The 23,783-nt window shown below is 40.4% G+C and overlaps 2 protein-coding genes across 9 annotated transcripts; one reads left to right on the top strand and one right to left on the bottom strand.

The window, feature by feature from the left end:
* Positions 1-59: 59 nt before the first annotated feature.
* utp25 (UTP25 small subunit processor component) lies at positions 60-17,681 on the bottom strand. Of its 7 annotated transcripts, none has more exons than XM_054796366.1 (17): positions 17,431-17,681; positions 17,301-17,341; positions 14,821-14,927; positions 14,517-14,751; positions 13,720-13,865; positions 11,908-13,600; positions 11,560-11,599; positions 11,078-11,264; positions 10,410-10,628; positions 9,764-9,852; positions 9,238-9,648; positions 7,660-7,867; positions 7,370-7,572; positions 5,454-5,636; positions 3,592-3,701; positions 2,792-3,037; positions 60-674 (listed from the first exon to the last, which is right to left on the bottom strand). In XM_054796366.1, exons 6-17 carry the CDS (start codon positions 12,078-12,080, stop codon positions 419-421), a joined length of 2,325 nt encoding a protein of 774 aa, XP_054652341.1. In that variant the 5' UTR covers positions 12,081-13,600; positions 13,720-13,865; positions 14,517-14,751; positions 14,821-14,927; positions 17,301-17,341; positions 17,431-17,681; the 3' UTR covers positions 60-418. The 7 variants fall into 7 exon arrangements, with proteins under 7 accessions (XP_054652341.1, XP_054652340.1, XP_054652338.1 ...); XM_054796365.1 differs by having other exon boundaries at positions 17,254-17,341; XM_054796363.1 differs by having other exon boundaries at positions 14,517-14,927.
* tmem151bb (transmembrane protein 151Bb) lies at positions 17,243-23,664 on the top strand. 2 transcript variants are annotated; one of them, XM_054796368.1, is made up of 2 exons: positions 17,243-17,693; positions 19,306-23,664. In XM_054796368.1, exons 1-2 carry the CDS (start codon positions 17,622-17,624, stop codon positions 20,713-20,715), a joined length of 1,482 nt encoding a protein of 493 aa, XP_054652343.1. In that variant the 5' UTR covers positions 17,243-17,621; the 3' UTR covers positions 20,716-23,664. The 2 variants fall into 2 exon arrangements, with proteins under 2 accessions (XP_054652343.1, XP_054652344.1); XM_054796369.1 differs by having other exon boundaries at positions 17,261-17,388.
* The last annotated feature ends 119 nt before the right edge of the window (positions 23,665-23,783 follow it).

The raw sequence follows: 23,783 nt of genomic DNA on the forward strand, positions 1-23,783 counted from the left end.
ACAACCCACTGCATCTTAATAAATTCAATCAAACATTTATTTTCCAATTCCTGAAACACACATCGAGACCTGTGAACTAGTCAATTGTTCCGCAATGTTTATAGATACTCCAATGACTGATATGAGTGAAAAAGACAATGAAATACGAAGCTTAGAGTTAGCAGCATTTATATGAGCAACACGATCCTGGCAGCAATCAAACCTGATCTATCCAATCTGTGTAATCTTGTTTTAAAAACATGCTTTTAGTAGCAGGGACAATCACAAACAGTCGGTGACTGAAAGTGACATTCACAAATGCCCTGTAATTAACTGGCCACCAGTCCAGGGTGTGGCCAAAGTCAGCTGGCATACAGTAGGTTCCGGCTCACCTATGACCCGGAGCAGGAATGGATGGTTTGAACCAACAGTCCTCATTTTAACTGGATTTATCTTCTCCTCCAGTAATAAAGAGGTGTACGCTCTTGTTCGAATGCAGCATCTGTCCGGCTCGCTGGGCGCCCGTAATGGCAGCTAGTTTATGGGCATCAAAGCGGGAGAAGAGGGCTGTGCAAGTCCAGCTGGCCTCTTCTGCCTGACCCCCCGCTGCCAGCATGTTACACACCTCGCTGTAGAAGTGGGGGAAGGAGGGTAGCCCGTAAAATATCAAGTTCTGAATTCCTTTGATGATGTATCTGAAATTAAAACAGAATGTAACACAGTTGTCAATTAAACCTGACATCTTTTGATATATGTAAATAAATACCGTAAATTCCGGACTATAAACTGCTACTTTTTACACATGCTTTGAACCTTGCAGCTTAAACAGCTCCCATGATGCTGAGAGTGCAGATTCAGGAGGTAGTAAATTGGACGAGTGACATGGACGCTAATATCACCTTTTGAAGTGTTATGCAGCTGTCGTGTTTTGATCTGGCAAACCTTAAGTAAGTTTGATCAAGTGTAGAATTGATGTCCCATGAACAGATGTCCCATGTGACAACATAGACACTTGCAGCTTATAGACAAGCTTATAGACAAATTTAGTGGGTGTGGCATATATTCAGGTGTGCTCAATAGTCTGAAATTTACAGTACATAATAAATTACATAAATAAATATAGGCCTGATTATAATACCTCGGTTAGCGTAGGCCTCATTTAGCGTGTTTTTCGGTTCATGTAAAAAAAATTGATGGGGAAACTATCCCTCAGTTTGGTACATGTTCCAGTTAGTGTACAATATGGCGTACCTTGTCGTGTTATTAATACACTGCATGAGTGCAACAGTGTTAATGTACTTTTATCACAAAACATCCCTGTTGGTAGCTTATTAGCTTGATAATACATGGAAACAGGAACCAGAGTCGTCAGCAGTTGACTCTATAGTTCTTTGCCAACTATCACAGTTACGGCACAATCTCGTTCTTTTGGTCACTGCTGCATAACCCCAGTGGAAACAAGGGAAGGTGTGTCAGCACTTTGATAAAGAAGGTGAGAAACGCTACTAAATTCAAGAAACAACTTGAAGGTGGCGTCGAAGTGGATATCGCTGCCAAATCGCCAGCTTTGTCAAGAATCACGTCTTCAGTCAAGGTAAAAGTGATGTTAAATGTTCATTTATTCATTTCATTCATCATTTACTGTATATGCATTTCAAAGAGTCTGCATGTAAAACTATCATTGTAAAAACAATAAAAAAATAAAATTCAAAACATTTTTTACATTATTTGTAATGGAAAGAATTGATTCAGAGTCGGACCTTCTGGACGAATTAATGATGAATTAATAATTTCATTTTTGATTTAATTAATATTTGAATCCATTAGTTATAGTTGGAAATTATTTTACTTTTGATTTGCGCAAGTACAGTGGAAACTAACATCAAATAAGGTTGCACAGTTTGAAATTTTATCACAATTTTCTGGAAAAATGTGCTTCAAGACTAACAAGCCTTAAAAGATGAATTCTACTACAGTGCCGTATTGTTAACTTGTTTTGACACTTGAGACATAAGTACATAACATGACTCATTATGCTGCACATTGCACCTGTCATTAAAATGAAGGCCCTTTTACTAACAGTGGCTACACTTATATGGTTAAGAACTTGACTTAAAATACTGCCTCTACAGTTAGTAAATGCTCTAAATTGTGGTGATAGTTTGACTAATATTGGTTATTTCGAATGGGAAATAATGAAAATAGAACAAACATAACGTAGACTGGCCCCCACAGTACCAATTTAAGACTGGACACTTTGTTTCCACATTGTTTTGTAATATAAGTTAATGTAGCTTCGCATACAGCAGTGGTGTCTAAACGTGGAGGCAACTTTTATATGCCCATTTCTTTATTAAAAATGTATATGCAATGTAGCTCAATATGCTTTTAAATATATAGAAATAAAAGACAGCCTACATCTCAGCTTTTTGCTGGAAGTGATAAAAGAAAAATGCTTTTTTATTAGTGTGATATGATTTCTTTTTCATGTAACAATTTCTGTGGCCCAAACCCACTTCTGTTGTTTTTTTGTAGTTCTATTTGCTGTAATTGTTGTCATGTAATTTACTTGTGTATTGTATTGTATTTATTTTTTATAAGTCATCTGTTTTTCTTTTGCCCCAAATTAGAAAATAGTCAATTAAAAAATGCTTTGCTTCTTCTTACGCCTTTTCAAACATGAATTGTTCAAGGTAAAAATGTCATGTTGCTCTGTGTAACTTGTTAAACATGCTTGAAACAAATAAACCATAACCATATCACAGAAAAAACAAGTGTGTGTGACTGTTAAAAAATAAAATTAAATACTGACCTCTTGTAGAAGTGGAAGCGTTCTGTGAAGAGCATGAACTGTTTATCCCCTTTCAAGAAGAAGTGCCTTGCTCGAGACACCTCTGATTTGCTGGAATACTCGCACACACTCGCGAAGTTAATCTCCTGTTTCTTCATGTAGTTGCGCAGTCGGACGTAGTCAAAGTAAGAGGGGATGTAGATCAGAGTGTGTGACATAACTGAATCCTTGTACTGGGGCAGCACTTTATCTACAAAGTACTGAAACCTACAAGAGGGTGAGAAATGTCATCATATTTGCAATTAATACTTTAATGAGCCTCTTAGAATGTCTTTATTTAACGGATCAATCCAACATAACATAATATAAAATGTTAAAACCTACTCAAACCAGAGAAAACACTAACAAGGAGTTGAAAAGGAACTATACATGGGATATTATGTGGATAAAAAGCACGGGCCTCCATTTTTATTATTATTATGATTTTTTTTTATATATAATCTGCCTTTATATACGTCATTTTGATTAGCACACATTTACAACTGGACAGAAGTGTGAACACAGGAACTTATTTTCAATTTCGTCCACTTGAGCCCGCTTCTTCACATAATAATCGTCCTCTACCACGTGACGTTTTGATTTTTAAGAAGCATGCTTTCTTTAGCGTTTCCTGCATTCATGTCAAATTTATTAAACAAAAAATATCAGGGCAGCCACTTTCCTGTTTTTTAATGCTCATCCCCAGTATGTACAGAAGCGTGACTAGACAATCATGTGCGAGTTAGTGGTAAAACAAAATTCAGCATCATGAATTACATTACCGTGCATCATGGTTCATGAAGCTATCAGAAGAGAACATCTGGAACACGTGGGGCAGCTGGACCAGCACCTGGCAGATGGAGCCTGATTTGGGGATGTTCTTAATGGAAACCTGAGGAAGAAAAACACATGTAATCATGCATACTGTACATACACGGTTAAATGGAAAAGAAGCAAATTCAGTCTACGTTCTGGCTTCCCAACTACAATAAAATATAGTGGAATCTTGTTTTTTTGTCATTAATCTGTTTCAAAAAGCCAGATAAAACCAAAACATACAAAAACACAATCAATTTTTTCTCATTGGAAACAATGTAAATCCAATTAATTAATTCCATTCAGAAATATTAACACAAAACCCATTTTACAGAGGACAATTAGAGTTTTAGATGCAGAAACAAAGCAAAATAATATAAACATACGAATTAAATTGATAAATGAATATTTAACATCACTTTTACATTTCTTAAGGACTTGTTGGTGAACACGGTGATGAGTAGAGCGAGGCTGGGAGGGGACAAAGAACCACATGGATGCTGTTTCACTCTAGCCCATTACAAACTCAACTCTAAAGTGTGGATGGTTAGAGCTGGATACTCGCTCACTTGAGCTTCATTGTGAACTTCCCTGGAGAGAAGCTGCCTACAGTGTCCCAACTCTAAAAGTACCACTAACACTCCATTCTTCACAAAGACTGAGTCACCAATGTGTGTATGCTTTGTTTGGGCACTCGATTCCGTGGACATGTTTTGTTCTTCAAGGAGGGGAAGGTCATTTTTCTCCGGCCTACATCATAAATGTGTTTCATTCATTTATATGTAAATTCTACCCTCTGTTCCTTTTCAAGAAAATGATTTGTCACCCTGTCGTACCAACTAGGCGTCTTTTCCAGGGACTTGACCATTGTCCTCTCAATGGCCACTAGACGGCTGGACTGCTAAACGGCCTTGGCCATTGTGTTGCAGGTGTAAGACTTGAGCCCCTTGATCTGCCCTGTTGTTTACCTCTAATTTTCTCTTCATAAGGAAGACGATCAAATGGCTTCGCCAAAATCCGGCCGACGACATTGATATTATCTGCCATGGAGCTTCTGCGCGAGAGTACTGTGTGACCGGCTGTGAGTATGAGGGATCATGACAGGGGAACAAGCTCTGCAGCTGCTCATTGGGGAAAGAAACCGCAGAAAGAAAGTCATTTTTAACAAAGACAAAGTCGCTGGGGATCAGTGAAGTCTCCGGATCAGTTCATAACAACGCAATGAAAAACATGGAAAATGCTCCGGTGGAGGTTTATACTTCAAGATCACTGATTCGCTCATTTCACTGTTAATCAAAAAGGCATTCTGCCTCAGACAGATCATCCAATCATCATGCACAATCCAAGTGTCCGGGCCAGTCCACTGCCCCATAGACTCACAGAGACGCTGAGCATCTGATGGGCGGGACAAAGCCCAACGTTTATCCAATGACCGTCCAGTTTTGCGCAGTGGAACAACCCACTCTACACTTCCCGAAGTTAGTAGACGCTCAGGGTCCGACTGAGTAAAAGGCGCTGTGGCGCTGCGGGGATGAATGAGAAGGAAGTGGTTACCTGTGATAAGTGGCTGATTCTGAACAAAAGATGAAGGTATTCTAGCACATAGTTAGGCAATGAAATGTACACATTTTACCACGTTTGTTTTTTTTTTTTTTTACATTTTAGCTGAGCTTCCCTTGCAGTCTGAGAGCAATCGCCACTGTGTTTGGCCGTATAAAACAGAGACATACTTTTAGCAAGCACTGTCGTCAAAAACCCAATCCTACCAAAACCAGGGCATACAGTACGAAAACCAAGGTTTCACTGTATATGTAATGACATGATGTACCTGTCCGCGGTAGTTGGCACACTGTTTGGTGAGGATGTTGCTGATCTGTGGGTCCTGAATGGAACTGAACACGAGTGTTTGTCGGTAATGTCGAGCCCAGTTGTTAAGGTTCCACATTCGAACCCGTGAAAAGTCCACTCCATGAGCGTCCAGCGGCTGCAAGTTCATGTGTTTCATCACGTGCTGTTGAGGCAGAACAAACAATTATTGAAAACGCTGACATTTCATTCAAAAATGGCTTTACGCAGCAGAAAGCTGATAGACATTTGTCACATAACATCAAACACCTATTCTGCATCTTCATTGTTTCTTTTATTGGTTAGGAATCTTGCTACCATATCTGCTATTTCTATATCTATAGCTCTATGTGACATAACAGTCACATAATTAGATACAAGATAAAACGTCTTCAGTATTAAAAAGGTACAATTTATTTTTTTACCGCTAACACCCACCTGTCAGTAAGTAATGATTATTTACACTGGCGGGATGTAATATTGGACATAATTCATGACAAAATAGAATATGCTGAAAGTGTTTTCAACAGTCGGTTAGTTTTTGTACAAAGGTACCACAGTAATCAGGACACTGAATGTTGTGGGGTTTTTTGCTTATGTTATGTTATGGACCCCAGGAAGAGCAGCTGCAAGTGTGGCAGCTAATGGATATAATCATTTGAAACAAAACTTTGATTTAATAGGGCCCTAAATGATTTATTTTATTTGTTTTTTCCCAAGGTGGGGTGACTACACAATTCACATCTTCAATGACTTTTAAAAACAAGAATTGGACACACAAGTTTAAATCTATTTGGGTCACGGTTATAGGCCTACATACATGTTCAAATATATATTGATCTCAATATTCTTACTGAGTGGTGCTGACAGTTCCAGAATGTACAAAAGACCCCTGCTATTTGCGGGAGATACATTCCCAGACCCCCACAAATGGCAAATAAAAATACAAATAATGGACGCACCCATAAAAAGCCCTAAAAATGCTTATTATTGACACTCATCATATTGTACTTACAAAACATGCAGTTACACAAGCGCCCTCTGCTGGATTCAGAGCTACAGCAATCATCTTTTCCTGCAGATAGCGCTATCGAACCACTTTCAATTCAACTTACCAATAAAACAAGCTAATTATTTACAATTTAAAACAGAGAAAATAATTCCACAAATAGGTGGGGATCTACGGTACTACATTTTAACTTGACATGGCCAAGTTCTATCAATGTATCATTAGTTGCCATGATTGACTTCAGCTAGTTTGACAGCACTCATTGGATCAACCAATGCTCAGAAAAATGGGAATATCTGATGGGAATGTTGTTCTTTAAGAATGAAGAAATAAAAAGTCTTTTTGAAACAACAGCAGATTCCAAAATGATCACTTCAAACAACTGAATGCAAGTACAACTTATTTGACCTTATTTGGCCTTTGCAAATCCTCAACCTCAATCCTACTGAACATTTGTGGACAATGCTAAACAGCGGGGTCCGTGTCAGGAAACCCACCAGCTTTAACTGAACTCTAATTCTACCAAAAAGCGCTTGTGAGCCCAGTTCTTCTTTTAAAAATAATTGACGTACATTTGAATATTCATTTCACCCTGGAAAAAGAAAGACTCAAATGATTCATTAAAGGTCCAAAATGAATGACGTTTAAGTCCATGATGAGTGTCGTAAAGGTCTGGCCGTAATAGTATGACAGTTTTTATTTGAGACTTCTGTCAGGGGACAAAAACACCTGCATGACCACAATATTCTCACAATAGTCACTTCAATTACAAATATATAGCTGCAGTTTGACTCGTGACAGGGTTTACGGCATAATCAGTGAAATTTGAAGTGAATATATAGTATAAATGTAAGGCTATTGTTAAATTCAGAAAGGGAGTGTATTCCTACCAAGACGTGTTCCCAGTTCTGCATGAGGAAGACATCAGCCTGGTCTACTACCAGCATCTCAATGGAGGACAGGAAGTCAAAGTCCCTCTTATATTCTCCTTCAGCTCCCAGGACTGTGCGGAGGCCCAGCGGCGAGGCGACGATAATGTCTGAGGAGTAGAAAGGGGCATAGAGGCGCATGCTGCTCCTGATGATGGAGATGCCTGAAGACAAACAGCAAGCTCAGCATTAGACAGAAAACGAGAAATATCAACAATGGGCCAACTTCAGTCCTTTCAGTCCAGCCGCACCTATCCTGAAGTGATCATCCACGTTGCCAGAGAAGATGGCGTGGTAATCGTCTGGTCTGTGCGGTTTGTTATCAGAGTCATGTCCAAACTCCTCCTTGAACCTTTTCTTGTTGCTGACGACCACCTTCTTGCCATTGCACTCTAGTAAGTTGATGAGAGTTTGGATGATATGTAGCACTACGCCTCGAAATGGCACCAGAATTAGAACCTGTCAACAACAGCTTATGTTAAAGTAGCATATCGTTAAAATAGAATGCCCTGCTTGGGTATTGTGTGGTAGTACAAGTAATGAATGGGGGTCATATGCAATCACCGGTGGCCCCCAACCTTTTTGAGCACACAGGCTGGTGGGGTAAAAGAAAAACACGCACTTCGGACCACATTAGTACCTGAGTAATCCAATGCGATTGTCATGTACCGACTGACTCAATCGGTGCAGCTCTGGAGTTACTTATTCCATTGAAAATATTCACTGGATAGATTTTTCTAACTTCAACTCAAAAATACGGAACGAACTTCTCCATGGACACAACACACAAAAGGATTTGGAGCATTAGCAGTAGCGAGCATCTGCGTCGCCAACTCTCACACCAAGGTTTTTTATTGTTATTTTTAAATAAAAACTATTTTTTCCCCAAAATGTATGTGTGTGTAAATATATATACTGTGTATATATAGTATATAAATATACTGTATATATAAGTTTAGGCAGACCGGTTTGTCTCCTGGCCGTGGACTGCGGCCCGGTGGTTACACTGATCACTTTTGCAGTACATCTACTGATGAAACTGATGTTTTAATGACTTTAAAAAGTTTAAAATTTAAATGATTGCATTCCATTTTTGGCAGAACTGTGTGACACATTAAATCAAAACACTTTTTAACTGTAACATTATATGATTATGTTAACTTTTGTCTTGTAACATATATAATGTATTATTTTAAATAATGTATTATCTGTTTATGCTTGTTTGTAACTCTATATGGTACTGTGTATGTACAAGCGAGCATATAAAACCAAAGCAACTTTGAACATTTAGCTTCTTTTGGTCTCACATTATCTACAGTTTACATATTAACTCATATATTGACCAAACAATACAAATTAACTGAATTAATTGGAAGACCGAAACATTAACCTTTATTTTTCTTGTGTGTATGGGTAAATCTGTAATTGCTGTTGAGTTAGGTATACATACCTGCACAATAACAAAAACGGTATGAAAATGTCTTCAGATATTAAGAGGTATACAGTCAACAAGTAGTTTGTTAATGCTGTTGAACTGCAGTGCCTCATGCTCATAGAAATGTATACAATAGTTTGACCATCTGATGTTCTTTGGACAAACATGACATAAGCATGTGATCAAAATGCAGTTCAACAAACTAATCATGCCAACTGTGTCAAAAAAGCAAGTATCTTTATACAGGCACAACTGGGGGTACGGTAAGCGCTTACATTGTGTGAACTGTACAGGTTTACCTAATAAAGTGGCCTGTGAGTATATAAGCGCATGTGTTCACCTGCGTTAAGGCAAGACACAGTATAACTTGGATGTACTGTACACAGTCGTTTACCTTGGGCCGAGTCAGACCTTGGTCTCTTGGTTCATGCTGTAGCTCTCCTCCTTTCTTAGCCTGCTGTTTCTGCTCTCTGAGCTGTGCATTGTGAGTGAGCACCCAGGAGTTGGCTTTCAGCACGTGGTTGAGAGCGTGGAGGCAGTACGCGCTTCGCACCTGCGGGCCCACTCTCAAAGGGCAGTTCTCTGGGTAGTAGAGGTCTTTATATGTACCCATGATAGCCAAAAGCTCCAACTGGAGAGCGCTCGTTTCATCTGCTTCCTCCTTGGAATTTACAGTCTGGTTTAGGTTCTTCCAACTGGCTTCCAAGAGTTTATGGAAAGCTGGCAGGTTGGTGTCTTTGTGTGAGCTGAGGGGACCATAATTCTCCAAGGGAGTGGTGCAAATAAGTGAGCCAAATTTTGGCCACTATGTTCAGTGACGTTAAATATAAAAAGAAAAACACAATGAAGTGTGGTTAAAATGTGGGGAAAACACCCCTAGCATACATGTCAGTCATTTAAAGGAATAGGTCCATTTGTACCGTGATCTGGGTCTTTGTATTACTGCCTAATGTAATCTTTTGCACATCATCTTCACTGAGCTCCGTCCCCAAATGCTGGAAAAACATGTCTGCAAACAAGAGAAATACATTTTGTAGTTGTTTATTTAAAGATAGTTAGATGTATTAGGCGTTCAGGTGAAGCTCAGATGCACTATAACCTTTACAGGTGAACTTAATTAGATTTTCTCTAATCTTTTAATCAATGCACATGCCCAGCTGTGAATGTTGCAGTAAATTTTGTACAGCTTGCTGTTCTCTAACAAGGGGCTGAATTTACAACGTAATTTTTTTTGTTTGTTTGTTTTTTTTACAATGGCGAGGTACTGTTGATCAATTGTTAGGTGATGACGGGGACTCTTTCACTACCAATTCTAATTGAAACAGGAAACATACTGGTCATGAATCACACACCTATTGTTAATTTTTCAGTTCAGCTACTTGTTGGAAAACAGCCAAGCAGCTAGCTAAAACTACTGAAACACGGCGCAGTTAGACAAGTGCATCCAAAAGGTTAGTGAAGGTCAAATGAAGTTCACCTGTAAATGGTTATAGTGCATTTGATACAAGTTAATTGAGGCTCCCTAACTTGCAACGTGTACCACACCAAAAATCATGAAACTCTAACCTTTGTCCTGGTCAGCATCCCTGATGTCTTCTTGTCCTCGTTCACCAATAAAGTTGGTCTCCAGGCAGAATTCTGACTCATGCTCTTTGTCAATGAAATCATCACCTCCTTCCTGCTCCTCTTTCTCACCTTCTAATGCTTGAGTTAGAACTACCGCTGAATCTTTTGATTCCTCCTCAGCATCACCACCGTCCTCTTGGTCAACATCATTGATGTTTTCTGCAATTGCCACAACAATTAATTTCTCATGTCTGCAGTCCTTAAAGGGATAGTTCGTATTTTTTGACATGAACTTGTATGACATCCCCATCAGCATTGTAGTCCAATAACAGCGAACTTACCCCCTACTTCATCTCCTAAGTCCAGTTCTGGTCAGATTTCTGTGATGAAGAACGTAGTAGTTCCGCTTAGTTGCAGTGGACAATTAAGTAAAGAGTTTGGCTTCTCAAAACAATATGCGTTCAAAAAACGAAGACGCTGGCATCTACATCTACAGAGCAGAACTACGTTCTTCATCACAGAAATCTGACCAGAACTGGACTTAGGAGACCAATTGGGGGGTAAGTTGCTGTTAATGGACTACAATGCTGATGGGGATGTCATTCAACTTCATGTCAAAAAATCCAAACTATCCCTTTAAGCTTATGTCTGTCATGTATAACATTTGCCTTCTTCAAAGGGCTCCTCTTCTTCTTCATCGCCTTCCTCATCAGTGCTCTCCTCTTCACTTTGGTCATTCTGACTGGGTTGGCTAAGAGTTGACAGAAGTTTCTGATAGGCTGTTTTCTCCTCTGATCCATCCTCTCCCTCCTCCAAATCACCCAGCTCAGCATCAGAGTGTTCCGGGCTTGGTGCCTTGGATTTACAAATATTAGCATGCATCTATATCAAGCATTTGGGTGCAGTGATATCATTTGCACTCCTTATGGCAGGGGTGTCCAAACTTTTTCTACCAAGGGCCGCATCTTAGCTGTGTGTTATAGGTGACCATCTAATGATATACCATTAAAATGGAACGAATTCCATTTTTAGAATATGCCAAGGGCTAATAAAAAACGAGCTTTGGACACCACTGCCTTATGCCCAGAATAGAGAATAAGCACAATAAAACATTTTAATGCACACTTGTTTTGATAAACGTATCACTCACCAGGTCTACTATTTGTGTCCTTTCAGACCTTTCACTGACTCTGTGAAGCGGACACAGCAAAAAGTTAAAATAGGTCAGAAATAGCCACTAAAAACCAGACAAACAAAAGGAACGGGGACGTCCTGTTTTGTTATGAATGGCGAAAACCCTGACACAGTACTCGTTGCTCAACTCCAATTGTAATATAGAATTACAATTATGTTATTTTAAACACACTGTGTATACATTTAAATATCGTGTTGTATAAATATCGAAATGAAGTCTCAGACACAGAGGACAGAATAGAAAACATAGCTTGTCGGCTACGACGGACTTTAGACAGCCTTTAGACGTAAAAGATTGACTTACATATCATGGAATGGATGCTCCTCTCCAAATTCTTTTAAATGTTTCTTTTGTTTTTTTGACAGATTAGTGAAAAGTTGCTTGTTATTCCTTCTTTTCCCCATGATGACACGGTGCACCACGTGTGTCTCAAACTCGCCTGTTCCTCCGTGCCAATAGCGGCAGACCACTGCCATCTACAGGACCGGAGCGGAATTAAAAGTCAAACACGAGGAAATCTCAGCGCTGTAGTTCAATTAAGACAAACAGACTAATTAAAGGCAGAGGACGTTGTTGCAGTTCATTTGCTGATGAAACAGTAAACAGAAAACAGTCATTTACAATCCATCCATCCATTTTCTACACTTCCTGTCCTCACTAGGGTCACGGGTAGGCCGAAGCCTATCCCAGCTGTCATCAGGAAAGAGCCAGTCACAGGGCACATATAGACAAACCACCATTCACACACACATTCACACCTATGGACAATTTAGAGTCTCCAATTAACCTAGCATGCATGTTTTTGACATGTGGTAGGAAGGAAGCTGCAGTACGCAGATAGAACCCACACACGCATGAGGAGAACATGCAAAGTCCACACAGAGTTACAAACCCACAATCTCCTGACTGTGAGGCCATAGTTTACAATATTAAACTTTTTTACTTTTTTAAAAAAAGACTGAATTCCGGGGTTTTATTAGCTTTGAGCTATAATCCTCAAAATTATTAGGAAATAAAAAATACATTCTTGAAATGTTTCACTTAGTGTGTGGTGAATAATTGAAGAGTTTCACTTTTTGATTTAAATTAATTTAAATTACACTAAATGAATAGTGTAGTTTGTAATGGAACTGCAAGTGCAACATATTTGCTGTACAATGTTCAATATCTATTGACCTGTAGTTGTTTAATTTGTTTAGTTTGCTGTTTTTTTTAATCGTTGTTTTATGTGTCAATTATTTTGGTGTTGAGAATGGAATAATCGGTCGCAATTGAGCTACGATTGCGGGGTCAAAAAAAAGTCATGCAGGGCAAAGAGCACAAACAAAAGGTTATCTGTAGTTCGTCACCTAATTGTTGCTATCTGCTCAGCTTGTGTGTCTTCTAAAGACAAGACAGACGTATCTGCTCTTTGGAAACTAACCACAGTCAATTATTGAACACAGTGATATCAATTTACTGTTTGCACATTTTAACTGTTGCCATGGCAGAGATGCATTTATTATTTATCAGTTTAGTGTCTTGTTTGTGTACTCTGTGTATTTTCACTCCATTTTGACACGTCAGCGAGGCTGCTTTTGTTTGATAATTGCACCGAATGGCTTCGGCTGATAAAATATGTCTAGTCCTTTTTTAATGGGATGTGAAAAGCCTTTTGTGCTCCAATGGAAGGGTCACATGTGAAAGAGGAGAAAGAGAAGAGTGGGAGGACAGTAAGGTTCAGAGTGGCGTCTGCCAACAGTGGCCGCGTGCTGGCCGAGGTGTTCAAGGATGAGACGACGTGGTGTGGGTCAGTGTCGGACCCTGTGGACTTCGAGAGCAAGCGCAGTCCAGAAGCACAGCAGAGGATCTCGTCTACCCCCAGTGAGGCTAACAGCCACCTGAGTGGCTTGGTGGTGGAACCTCCTCTGGAGGAGAACGGTGGTGAACCCGATGACCTGCTTTTGTACGCTAGTGCCAAGAGAGAGATACTCTTCAGCAACACGCGGATCAATATCTGCAGCAAAAATGGAACCATAAGAGGGGTGAGGAACAAAGTGAACGCAGGCCAAGTACTTTTCAACAACCTCTCCAAAATGTATTCCGTAAGTAGAAACTTGATCAAATAATGTTTACCTTGAGTTTGTTAAATGAATCCTTGTCATGACATTTGATATCATCTATGGTTCTTTACAACAACGTCTCTTTCAGATGAAGTCATTTCGCCGTAACACATATTCCCTCTTTCTTTAAGGGACCCCTTCGTCATCACAAAAGGAGACCTTGGGAAAAAGAGTAGTTAGTTTGGAAGTGACTGGAAACACAAACCTGACTCTGGCATTTCATTCATTGTCATTCACATTCCATCAAATGATTTATCTTAAAAAGTTGATTGAGTCAATGATTCTGTATGAAAACCACAATACACCAGTTCATTTCCACATGAACTACCTGAGGTTTTGTTTGCGCTTTGGGTTTTTAAACATGATTTTAGTTGTGCATGTATTTGTGTCTGTATGCCTGTGAACATTCTAATTCACCCAGGACATTGTATTCTCAGGGCACTGAATCGATCGCAATTGGACTGTTCGGGTCGTCAGTTAGTTTTGCCTCTCATCTGAGCAGGCTTCATCAGTTCATGCTCAAAGACTAAGTAGGACAGCTCCGATCTGACTACATAGAACAGGGTTAGTGTAGGATTGAACGTATTTATCCTCCAAAGGTAGAGGCGTGCCTAGACAAGAATGGTTTTACTCCTTTGTGGTGCAAAACCACAGTTGTTAAGATACAATGGAGCGGGGCTCACTACATTTGAGCGGCAAAACATCATCTAAAACAACCTGAACAGTCCAGTTGTGATCAGTTCATGTCCTGAGAATATAGTCTATTTTGGATTGACAGGCGACCTGTCTAGGGTTTAACCTGCCTCTCACCTGAAATCAGTTGGGATGTTAATGTCGATGTGTAGATTCTCAGTCATCCAGGTCACGGTACTCGCAAACGTTGGATGGAGGCCACTGAACTTCTTGTTAGTTGAAGATGGTTTACCTTTCATCCAAAAGGCTTCTTCAGTTCTCAGTGTTTTGATGCAGAGTTTCCATCTTTATGTCTCCGGTGGGCGTGTCCCTTGCGGGGTGTCAGATGTAAATCCTTTGTTTCCAGGTGTGGCTGGATGACGGAAAAATAAACAACTCCCAATAGTGGACTTCATCACAGCCATCAAAAAGAACCACTTACCTGAAGCTGAAGCAGTACATGTTAGGTTTAAGGCATCAGCAGCTTTCTCCAGCGCCAAGGTACATCCCTAGAACCTTAATACTCATAAAAGGAAAGCAGGGGCATCCCTGAAGAAGGACCACAACATTGCAATCTTACAAGCAGATCCCATCAGTGGACATATAAAGAAAATCATTGCATGTCTTCAGGAGCTGGAAAAGGAGGAAGGTGTTGACCGACACACATTATCGCATTACAGACTGCCTAAAAAATGAATAATGAAGGAGCTCCACTAAGGCCAACTGTCAGCAGAATCAACCCCCCTAACAACACTGACAAACACCTAGCCACCCCTCTGACACCGCTAGTTGGAAATACCCCACATCATGTCCACAACTCCACAGACTCCACCGAGATTCAGAACCCTCGGATATCTCCGGACCAAATAATGGGCTGTCTCACATGAAAGACTTAGGCGCATGTGTGCTAAGTACACTGTGACTTTTGACAGTGTAGTGCCGTCTCAAATCCATTTCTGTCATTGCACTTACTTTTAATTGTGGATCGCAACCACTGGAATTAGTCCCTTCCCTTCTGCTATGCAGCCAAGATGGCCATGACTGAGGGTGATTAAAGTCCATCGCTGTACACTCAACACTTTTCACTTTGCCATACTTGTGAAAGTACTTATGTAACCTGCCCTGTTTCGCACCGCCCGCACCGGGTCTCGAACACAGGACCTTCGCAATGGGAGGCGAGAGCGCTGACCACACGGCCAAAAGCACGGACGGACTGTCGACCGCGTGTTCAGCGCAGCTCTTAAGGCAGAGGGAGTGAGGTTTACCAACATACACTTGCACAGCCTCACAGGCTGGCATCCGTTACACTTATGCACTGAAAATGCTAAGTGTGTAAGAGTTGAAATGTGTGAGACACAGCCATGTTATCATTCATCATCCCCCCCATCAATGCAGCAGTCAGGGAACGACTACAACCGGATGCGAAGACAGAAGCTACCTCGCTCCAGATTGCATATGTGATGATGTTGACTAGTTATACCTGGCAACCAAGCACTCACATGTGAACACCTCCCAGGGGACACACCCACCCGAGACGTAACTATGGGAACTCGGCACCAAAATATTCAGAACTGAAGAGGCCTTTTTGATGTAACTGAAATGTCTTCATCTAACAAGAAAATGTCCAGTTGCCTGCATTCAACTTTTGTGGCTCAGCCGAGGTAGGCTCCAGCTCTCCTGTGACCCTAAAGACGACAAGTCATATAGCAAATGGATGGATGTATACAGTAGGTCTGCATGGTGCATGCAATACAGTAGCTGGACTAATTGACATGTTTTTGTATTTCTTTCTAATTATATTTGATGATGCTGGCTGCTCCTCTCATCATTTGTAGTTCCCTATATAATTGTTCACTCTCTTTTATGAAGAGGATGCTAGAGTATATGCATTTTAGTTTCTGTTTCTGTGTTGGACCTGATTAGATTGTGCACATGTAACTAATATTGTTGCAGATTAGTCCACATTTAAGGTAAATTGATGTCACAAGGATAACGGAGGACAGTATCTGAATATTGAAAAGGAGACAAACAGGAATACTGTTTTACAGTACTGTTTTTACCCCGATGGAAGAAGCTTCCTGTATATACCTCTGAAATTTGGTTCAGTTGTGTTATAATATAATCTCTGTTAGCTTGTACATTATCATTACTACAACTACATGCTATGTTAATAGTATGTACCCTGCAGTCAGACTAGCAATTCATTTCCACCTGTATGGTATGCTAATCAACATTATTCAAAACGATCCATGAACATGTCATACATTAAGCTTCTAAATTAAGATGATTCAAGATAAATGCATGGATCTACTCTTCTCTGTGTTCAACATTACACATTTTAACACATTTACGATAGCAAGTTTGACTAAATTTAACTCCTCCCTTAAGACTACTATTTTTGGGTGGACTTTTTCTTCAATTATTTCTGCAACAGTCTCTTCTGTGGACTATGGCTGAGCAGTACTGGAAAGTTTGGTATCAATCCGATACCAAGTGCATGCAGGGCAGGTATCGAAAAAAATTCTGTCCACTGAGGGGGCATGATAGAAAAGTATTGAGAACCACTGCTATAAGACGATGTAATAGTAACGGTAATGGTTTTGTTTGTTTGGAAAATGCATCCAAGGTTACATTGAGGTACATCACATGACTACAGTTGCACAATTCAACATGTCCAAAAAGGAGAAGGAAGAAGCACAGCTTATTCAATCCTACGCCTTCTCCGTGTCACAGCAATTACTGAAACATCTGGTATTTGTGGAAAAATACATTTAGACGACAACGGAAAAACATCGACCGCATCGGTCTGGTATCAATTGCGACGCGACCTTTCGTATCGACATATCGATATTTGGATGGGCCATGCCACCCTTACCGTGTACCTGCCTCCTGCCTCCCCTCGAAGTACCCATGGACACCCACCGTGGCAAGTCTCCATAAACCCCAAACGGCGCCTCATGTTCCTGCAGACAGATACAAGGTCATGTCCATGTTGTCTTTGTACATTCAAGTATGTATAAATATTCTCTGATTTCGCCTTACTGCTACACACCGGAAGCGGGGAGGGAGGTGGGATGCGGGCTTTCCTAGGCTCGCGTATCCATCTTCAAGCGACCGCATCCTGTGTCCAGAATGCGTCTTTCCACACGTTTTGGGATTTTTTTCTCGCCTCCTCGAAGCGTCTAGCTGGTCTCAGCGAGGCACTCCACGCCCTGTCATTATCGTCAATAGCTGATCAGCACCATGTCCCCCCCGGCGTCGGCTGCCAGTGAAAGCAGCACCACGACCGTGTTTGAAGAGGACACCAGAGAGGAGGTATTTTTCAAACATGCATGCTGCAGTGCATTGGTGCACAGCATGAGATACGGTACTGATACACGAATGTTTTCTACAGAACAATAACATATCTACAGGTATGACTTGTTATGACACCTCATCCAAGCTATATGATTATGCACATCTTGTCATAGATAGCAGTACAGTAGGAGTCTTATTTCTATTCCTCAAGGTACATTTTCCTGAAAGGCTAATGTAACTGCAGGTGTGTTCCCAAGCTATAAAAGTCAAATGTTAAGGGTTAGGCACACAGTGACAAGCCAAAAAGAGCAATGATTAGATTTTTTTTCTCCCAAAGGGTAATATTGCAGTGAGTAGCATAATTGCTAGAGTGCTGCCTCACATTTCTGCATGGAGTTTGCATGTCCCCCCCATGTTTGAGTGGGTATTCCCTCGTGGAGGGCCAAGGTTTACTTATACCAAAATTATACCCCAATTAAAGGTGCTGTCTGTCATGATTAGGCACTGCAGTGGGGGTGCCAACGTCCAAAGGTAATATATCATGCCCTCTTCCTGCTTAGCCATGACTGCTAATTGTCAATGCGCGTATGTGCGTGCACGCTATGAGCGTATGCCTGAGCACGAGCCGTGAGTGAGTTACAGCCATTTTCCCCTTTTAGGGCCGAAAGACAAATCTCATTCTGTTTAATTCATAATTGTGAAGAATATAGAATATGTTTTTTGTAGAATCTGCTTTCTGAAGCTACTATTGGTAACATATGCTATCCGGAGGCTAATTTGGGTGAAAAAAAGTGCACAGTGGAACCTTGGTTAGTGTTTATAACTTTATTCTGGCCTGAACACATCAACAGCAGCGCATATTCCAACGCCATATATGTATCTCCTTCTCCAAACAAACACACCTCTAGTCCATTCGTCATTGCAACAACACTTCCTCATTTTCACTCGACAGACCGCGAGATGCATTCACGGACACTTTGAACATCACAACGTCTTTATTATTATTTCTAAATAAACAGAAATTCAAAGAAAAACAGTAAGTGGATATTCTTATCACTCGCTTTGTAACTTAATGCAGAAGTACAATTTGCTGCATTTAAGCATGCCAGAAAATTCACTCAAAACATGTGATTTCAATTTATATGATGTGGTGTCTTTGAACGTTACTCCTCGTTGCTCATAATAACACAGTTAAAGTCTAATTAAAATATTCTGCTATGATAGAGACCCATGTTACGTCAATAGATTTTCGGACATGTGTGCCATCTCTTAACGTGATTTAAATTCTAAGTTAATTTGGCGCTGTTATATATATACTGTATATATATATATATATATATAATCCTGCCCTGTCATGTATCTTTCTTTCAATAAAATACAGCAAAAATGGGCATATTTAGACATAGTGTGACATGGTGATTAATCACGATTAATTAATTTGAAAACCGGGATTAATCCGATTAAAAATTGTAATCATTTGACAGCCCTGAAAAGAAGTGAAACAATGTGAAATGAAACTAGCATAGAGTAAAAGTACTCAGCCTTTGAATACGCCTGACAGACACATACTGTCATGGAGAGGGAACAGGGAGGTGTTTAACGATGGCATTCTCTATTTTTCCTCCTTCAGCAAAGACCCCTCAAGCAATCCCTGAGCAAGTCATTGTGTCGGGAGAGTTTCTGGAAATGTCTTCTCCTGTCCGTTCTCATGTACGGCTGCATGGGGGCGATGGTTTGGTGTCACGTCACAGAGGTGACCCGCCTCACATTTGACAGCGCATTCAAAGGGAAATCCATGATGTACCATGACAGTCCCTGCTCTGACGGCTACATATACATCCCTCTTGCCTTACTGGGCATGCTCTACTTGGTCTACCTGGTGGAGTGCTGGCACTGTCACGCCAAGAACGAGCTGCAGCACAAAGTAGACGTGGAGGGCATTTATGAGCGGATCCAGAGAATGCAGCAAGCCAAGCCGTGCATCTGGTGGAAGGCCATCAGCTACCACTACGTGCGCCGCACCCGTCAGGTCACGCGCTATCGCAATGGGGATGCGTACACCAGCACCCAGGTTTACCACGAGCGAGTCAACACCCATGTAGCTGAAGCTGAGTTTGACTACAGTCACTGCGGAGTGAAAGATGTCTCCAAACAGCTGCTCAACTTGGAGAAGTCCGCCCTCACGAAGATGCGCTTCACCAAGTGTTTTAGCTTTGCCAACGTCGAGTCTGAGAATTCCTACCTTACACAACGCGCCAGGTTTTTCACTGACAACGAGGGCCTTGATGACTACATGGAGGCCCGGGAGGGCATGCACCTGAAGAACATAGAGCTGAAGGAATACATCATGGCTCTATCCGACCCAGAGCACCACCCCTGGTATCTGTCTCATTACGTCTTCTGGTTTGCCTCATTCCTCACCTTCTCATGGCCTCTACGAGTCTTCACAGAGTACCGCACCGCATATGTCCACTATCGTGTTGAGAAACTCTTTGGACATGACTACATCCCAGTGACGCCATGCGATGATCGCCCATATTGGAGACGCATCCCTCGTGTAAACACCATCGACAGCACAGAGTTGGAGTGGCACATTCGGTCCAACCAGCAGTTGGTGCCCAGTTACTCGGAGGCGGGCCTCATGGACCTAGCCCAGTGCCCCTCCAACTTTAGCGGCATTCGGCAGAATTGTGAGCGGTGCCACAGAGCCATCAGTTGCTCTTCAGTGTTCTCCAGAAGCGCCCTCAGCATCTGTACAGGAGCCAGCTCCCGAATCCCCTTTAGTGGCAGCAGATTCTCCCTGGCCCGGCGCTACGGATCACAACGAAGCTGCTTTTGGAGAAGTGGCAGCTTGGACGACCAGGAGAGTCCCAGTGAAAACACACGCTGTCTGTCAGAGCGACCCACCACAGACGATGACGAACCCCCGGACTATGACGATGCATTGTGCTACCCGGTGCTCATTGTCCACTGCAGCGAGAATTGCCACAACCACAGGTCCTTCCACAGGAACGGCTCCTGCGTGGAAACTTCACTCTGACTGCACTGACAGAACACCCGAGCATACAGATCTAGTCAGACGTTGGCTCACACTCATCGTGGGACAGAATGTCATATTCATTTGGGGAGCTTCATGATCTATTTGAACCGTTGGAATGATTATACAGCTTGCATCTACAGTACAACGGTTTTTAAAAACACGACAATTGGCTGTTCAAGTTTGCATGTATTTAGGATTTTCACAAATTTACACGGGGTCAAAATATATACAGGTTGTTTTTTAAGATTGGGATGACTATAAGTAGATTTGAGCCACTATAATTCTGACCTTATGTAAACTGGAGAAGCTCTCAAATTAATCCAAATTTGTGCACCCAATGTTTGTTTTTAAACATGATTGAAGGTGTATGTTGTATACAAGTAATGCAACCACCCTGGAAAAAGAACCGTTCAAAGACAGAGATCATTAAAAATGAATATGACATTCATGTCAATGATGAGTGCATACAAACATCTGACAGGAACTGCATCTGTAGCATGATACACTAGTTTATGTGTTGTCATTTGTCAAGCAAATGCCTGAATCCTGAATGTGTAAATGACCAAAGCAATAAGAGTGAATCGTGACATGTGAAACCGGCCAGTGGGCCGAGACTGTTAACGCTGCATATCATTGCCACAGCTTTTAAAGTCGTGTACATTGATTACATGTAAAAATGGCACTGCAGTTACCTCACAGGAGCTGGACTGAAGGGATGAACAGATGTAAACATCTGTCATTAAAAAAGCAAAAAAACGCATCAGAAGAGTCAATTTAGGAGTTTTCAACCACAGCAATAACCACAAAAACACCAAATATGTCAATTCAGTTAGTTACACCGATGCATATCACGTGATATAATATTATTTATGCCAAACAGTAAACATGATATAGTCTAATATGTCAGTTTATAATGTGTCGCTTCGTATGTTGTGATGAAAATTAATCATGATTTAAATGAACTCAAGTAGCCTTTTTTTTTACACCTTTGCCAGACTTTTTCATTGCGCAGAATTAGGGGTGTTACAAGATGACATTTTAACATTATTTTTAAGAAAAGTACAATGAAAATATGACTGGACAAACTGACTTTTTATTGAACAGCATCACAAAACAGCGCAGGTGTGTTGTGAATTGTTTATAGTTCCACAAATTAACGCTCAAAGATATTATTGTCAACGTTTTTGGAGACCAAATAAACCACTGTTATGATAATATACTGTATAATAATAATAATACAGCTCACTGTTTTTCTGTTCTATTTGGTCTATTTACGTCAGGGCCATCCAGCTGTCCTTTTATATTCATAATTAAAAAAAACAATTTCATAAAAAAACAACAACATTTACATACATTATACAGGCATACATTTAAAAACGAATCTTAGTGTTTTATTAGTTATTAGTATCAACATTTTAGCTTTTTCTAGTTATACATTATGCCTTTTTGCTCTATTTTACACTTTTGGTGGGTTTTAGTTTAGTTTATTGCTGTAATAAGCCACGTTCCACAAATGGCCCCTATGCCACACTTTGGACACCCATATGTGTTTTGTCAGGAAGGCGATTGTGTCCAAACTCTACAGTACCTTCTTGGCTCTTTCGGTCAGGGACTGAGTTACATTGTGGAGGGTTTTTTTTTACAGCTTTCAGATGTGCATTGCACGGCGTTACGGAAGTGGAGCTCACGTTCTTCACCTTTGTTGATGGCTTGTATTTAATTACTGAATAAATGCATGACGCAAGAAACACTTACATGCGTACCCTTACTAGCTAAATATATCGACAATGTCGCTAAATTACCAACGCGGATCTCAATTGCCGGTACGTGAAAGCTGGAGCTTATCCAAATGCAATGAGCATCAATAGAATTGCTCGGTGTTTAAGGGTGCAGACAAGTCTAAACATCTATGTGGGTTGATCTGACAAATCTTGAAGTAAAGTTGATCAAATGTGGAATTACTACAGCTTCTGCGTGGACATCCCTACTCAGATAGTGTCTGTTTTGAGGTCACTTTAAAATGATTTATCTCAGTTTGGCTGCTGTTTTAGGAAATGGTGTGATTTTTGTCACTCACATAATTAGCTTACAGTAGATTTTGAAATCATCTGAATGTGTCTCATTTGGAAACTTTTACACAGATGACAAGTGTAATGTTTGTTGGTTCAAACATATTCTTTCTACCAACTGCCATGATTCAAAAAACTGGCAACTTTAAAATGATCACCTACATGGATGTTGTGGTCAGACAAGCCAGGGACAGCTTTCCATTTAAATTTACCATACCATGAAAAGGTCACAACTGTGATTACTGCATCTGTCAAACAACCAAACTCAAGTGTGCATTGATCTGCAAAAAATGACACAAGATCCACGCCCACGATTGCATGATTATGTCTGAACATGTGTGTTAAGAAGCATAAAACCTGAATATGAGCCACCAGCATACATCATGGAGTATATCAAATATGTAGCGCATGTACTGCGGTAATATAGCAGCCCTTTCAAGTACAGTTGATGCAAAAATGCACTTATGTTTACACACTTATTACACCATTTACATTTTGTAATATTGATTCTTTTTTACAACGTCTAACAGGTGAAAATATTGTGTATTATAAACTATATGTATATGTATAGTTTCAATAATTTTGTGCAACCAGTATATGCACTTGAATTTACAGTGGATTTTATTAAATGGATTGAAACTGAAAGTTGATTTAAATGAATTGAAAGTTATGCATTATTCAAGCTGATATATGGTATAATATGTAACTAACAACCAGAAAACAGTACAAATCTAAAGGTTATAACTTATTTTACAAAGTTAAAAAATGATTGTTTTTATATTATTGAAGTGACTGCATAAAAGATGATTATCCAAAAAATGTAATCATTTTCATCATATGCTGATAAATAATAACTGCAATAAACGTGGGGTCAAGGCTATGTGTCTTTTATATTACGGTAGTTAAATGTGCAATAGGAGCTGTCTCAAGACATTTTCTATTGTGATATTGTACTTTAGATTTACTCTTATTAGAAAATGATAACAGAATGGTCTAATA

The sequence above is a fragment of the Dunckerocampus dactyliophorus genome, chromosome 13 (genome assembly GCF_027744805.1).
Source record: "Dunckerocampus dactyliophorus isolate RoL2022-P2 chromosome 13, RoL_Ddac_1.1, whole genome shotgun sequence".
Classification (NCBI taxonomy): domain Eukaryota; kingdom Metazoa; phylum Chordata; class Actinopteri; order Syngnathiformes; family Syngnathidae; genus Dunckerocampus; species Dunckerocampus dactyliophorus.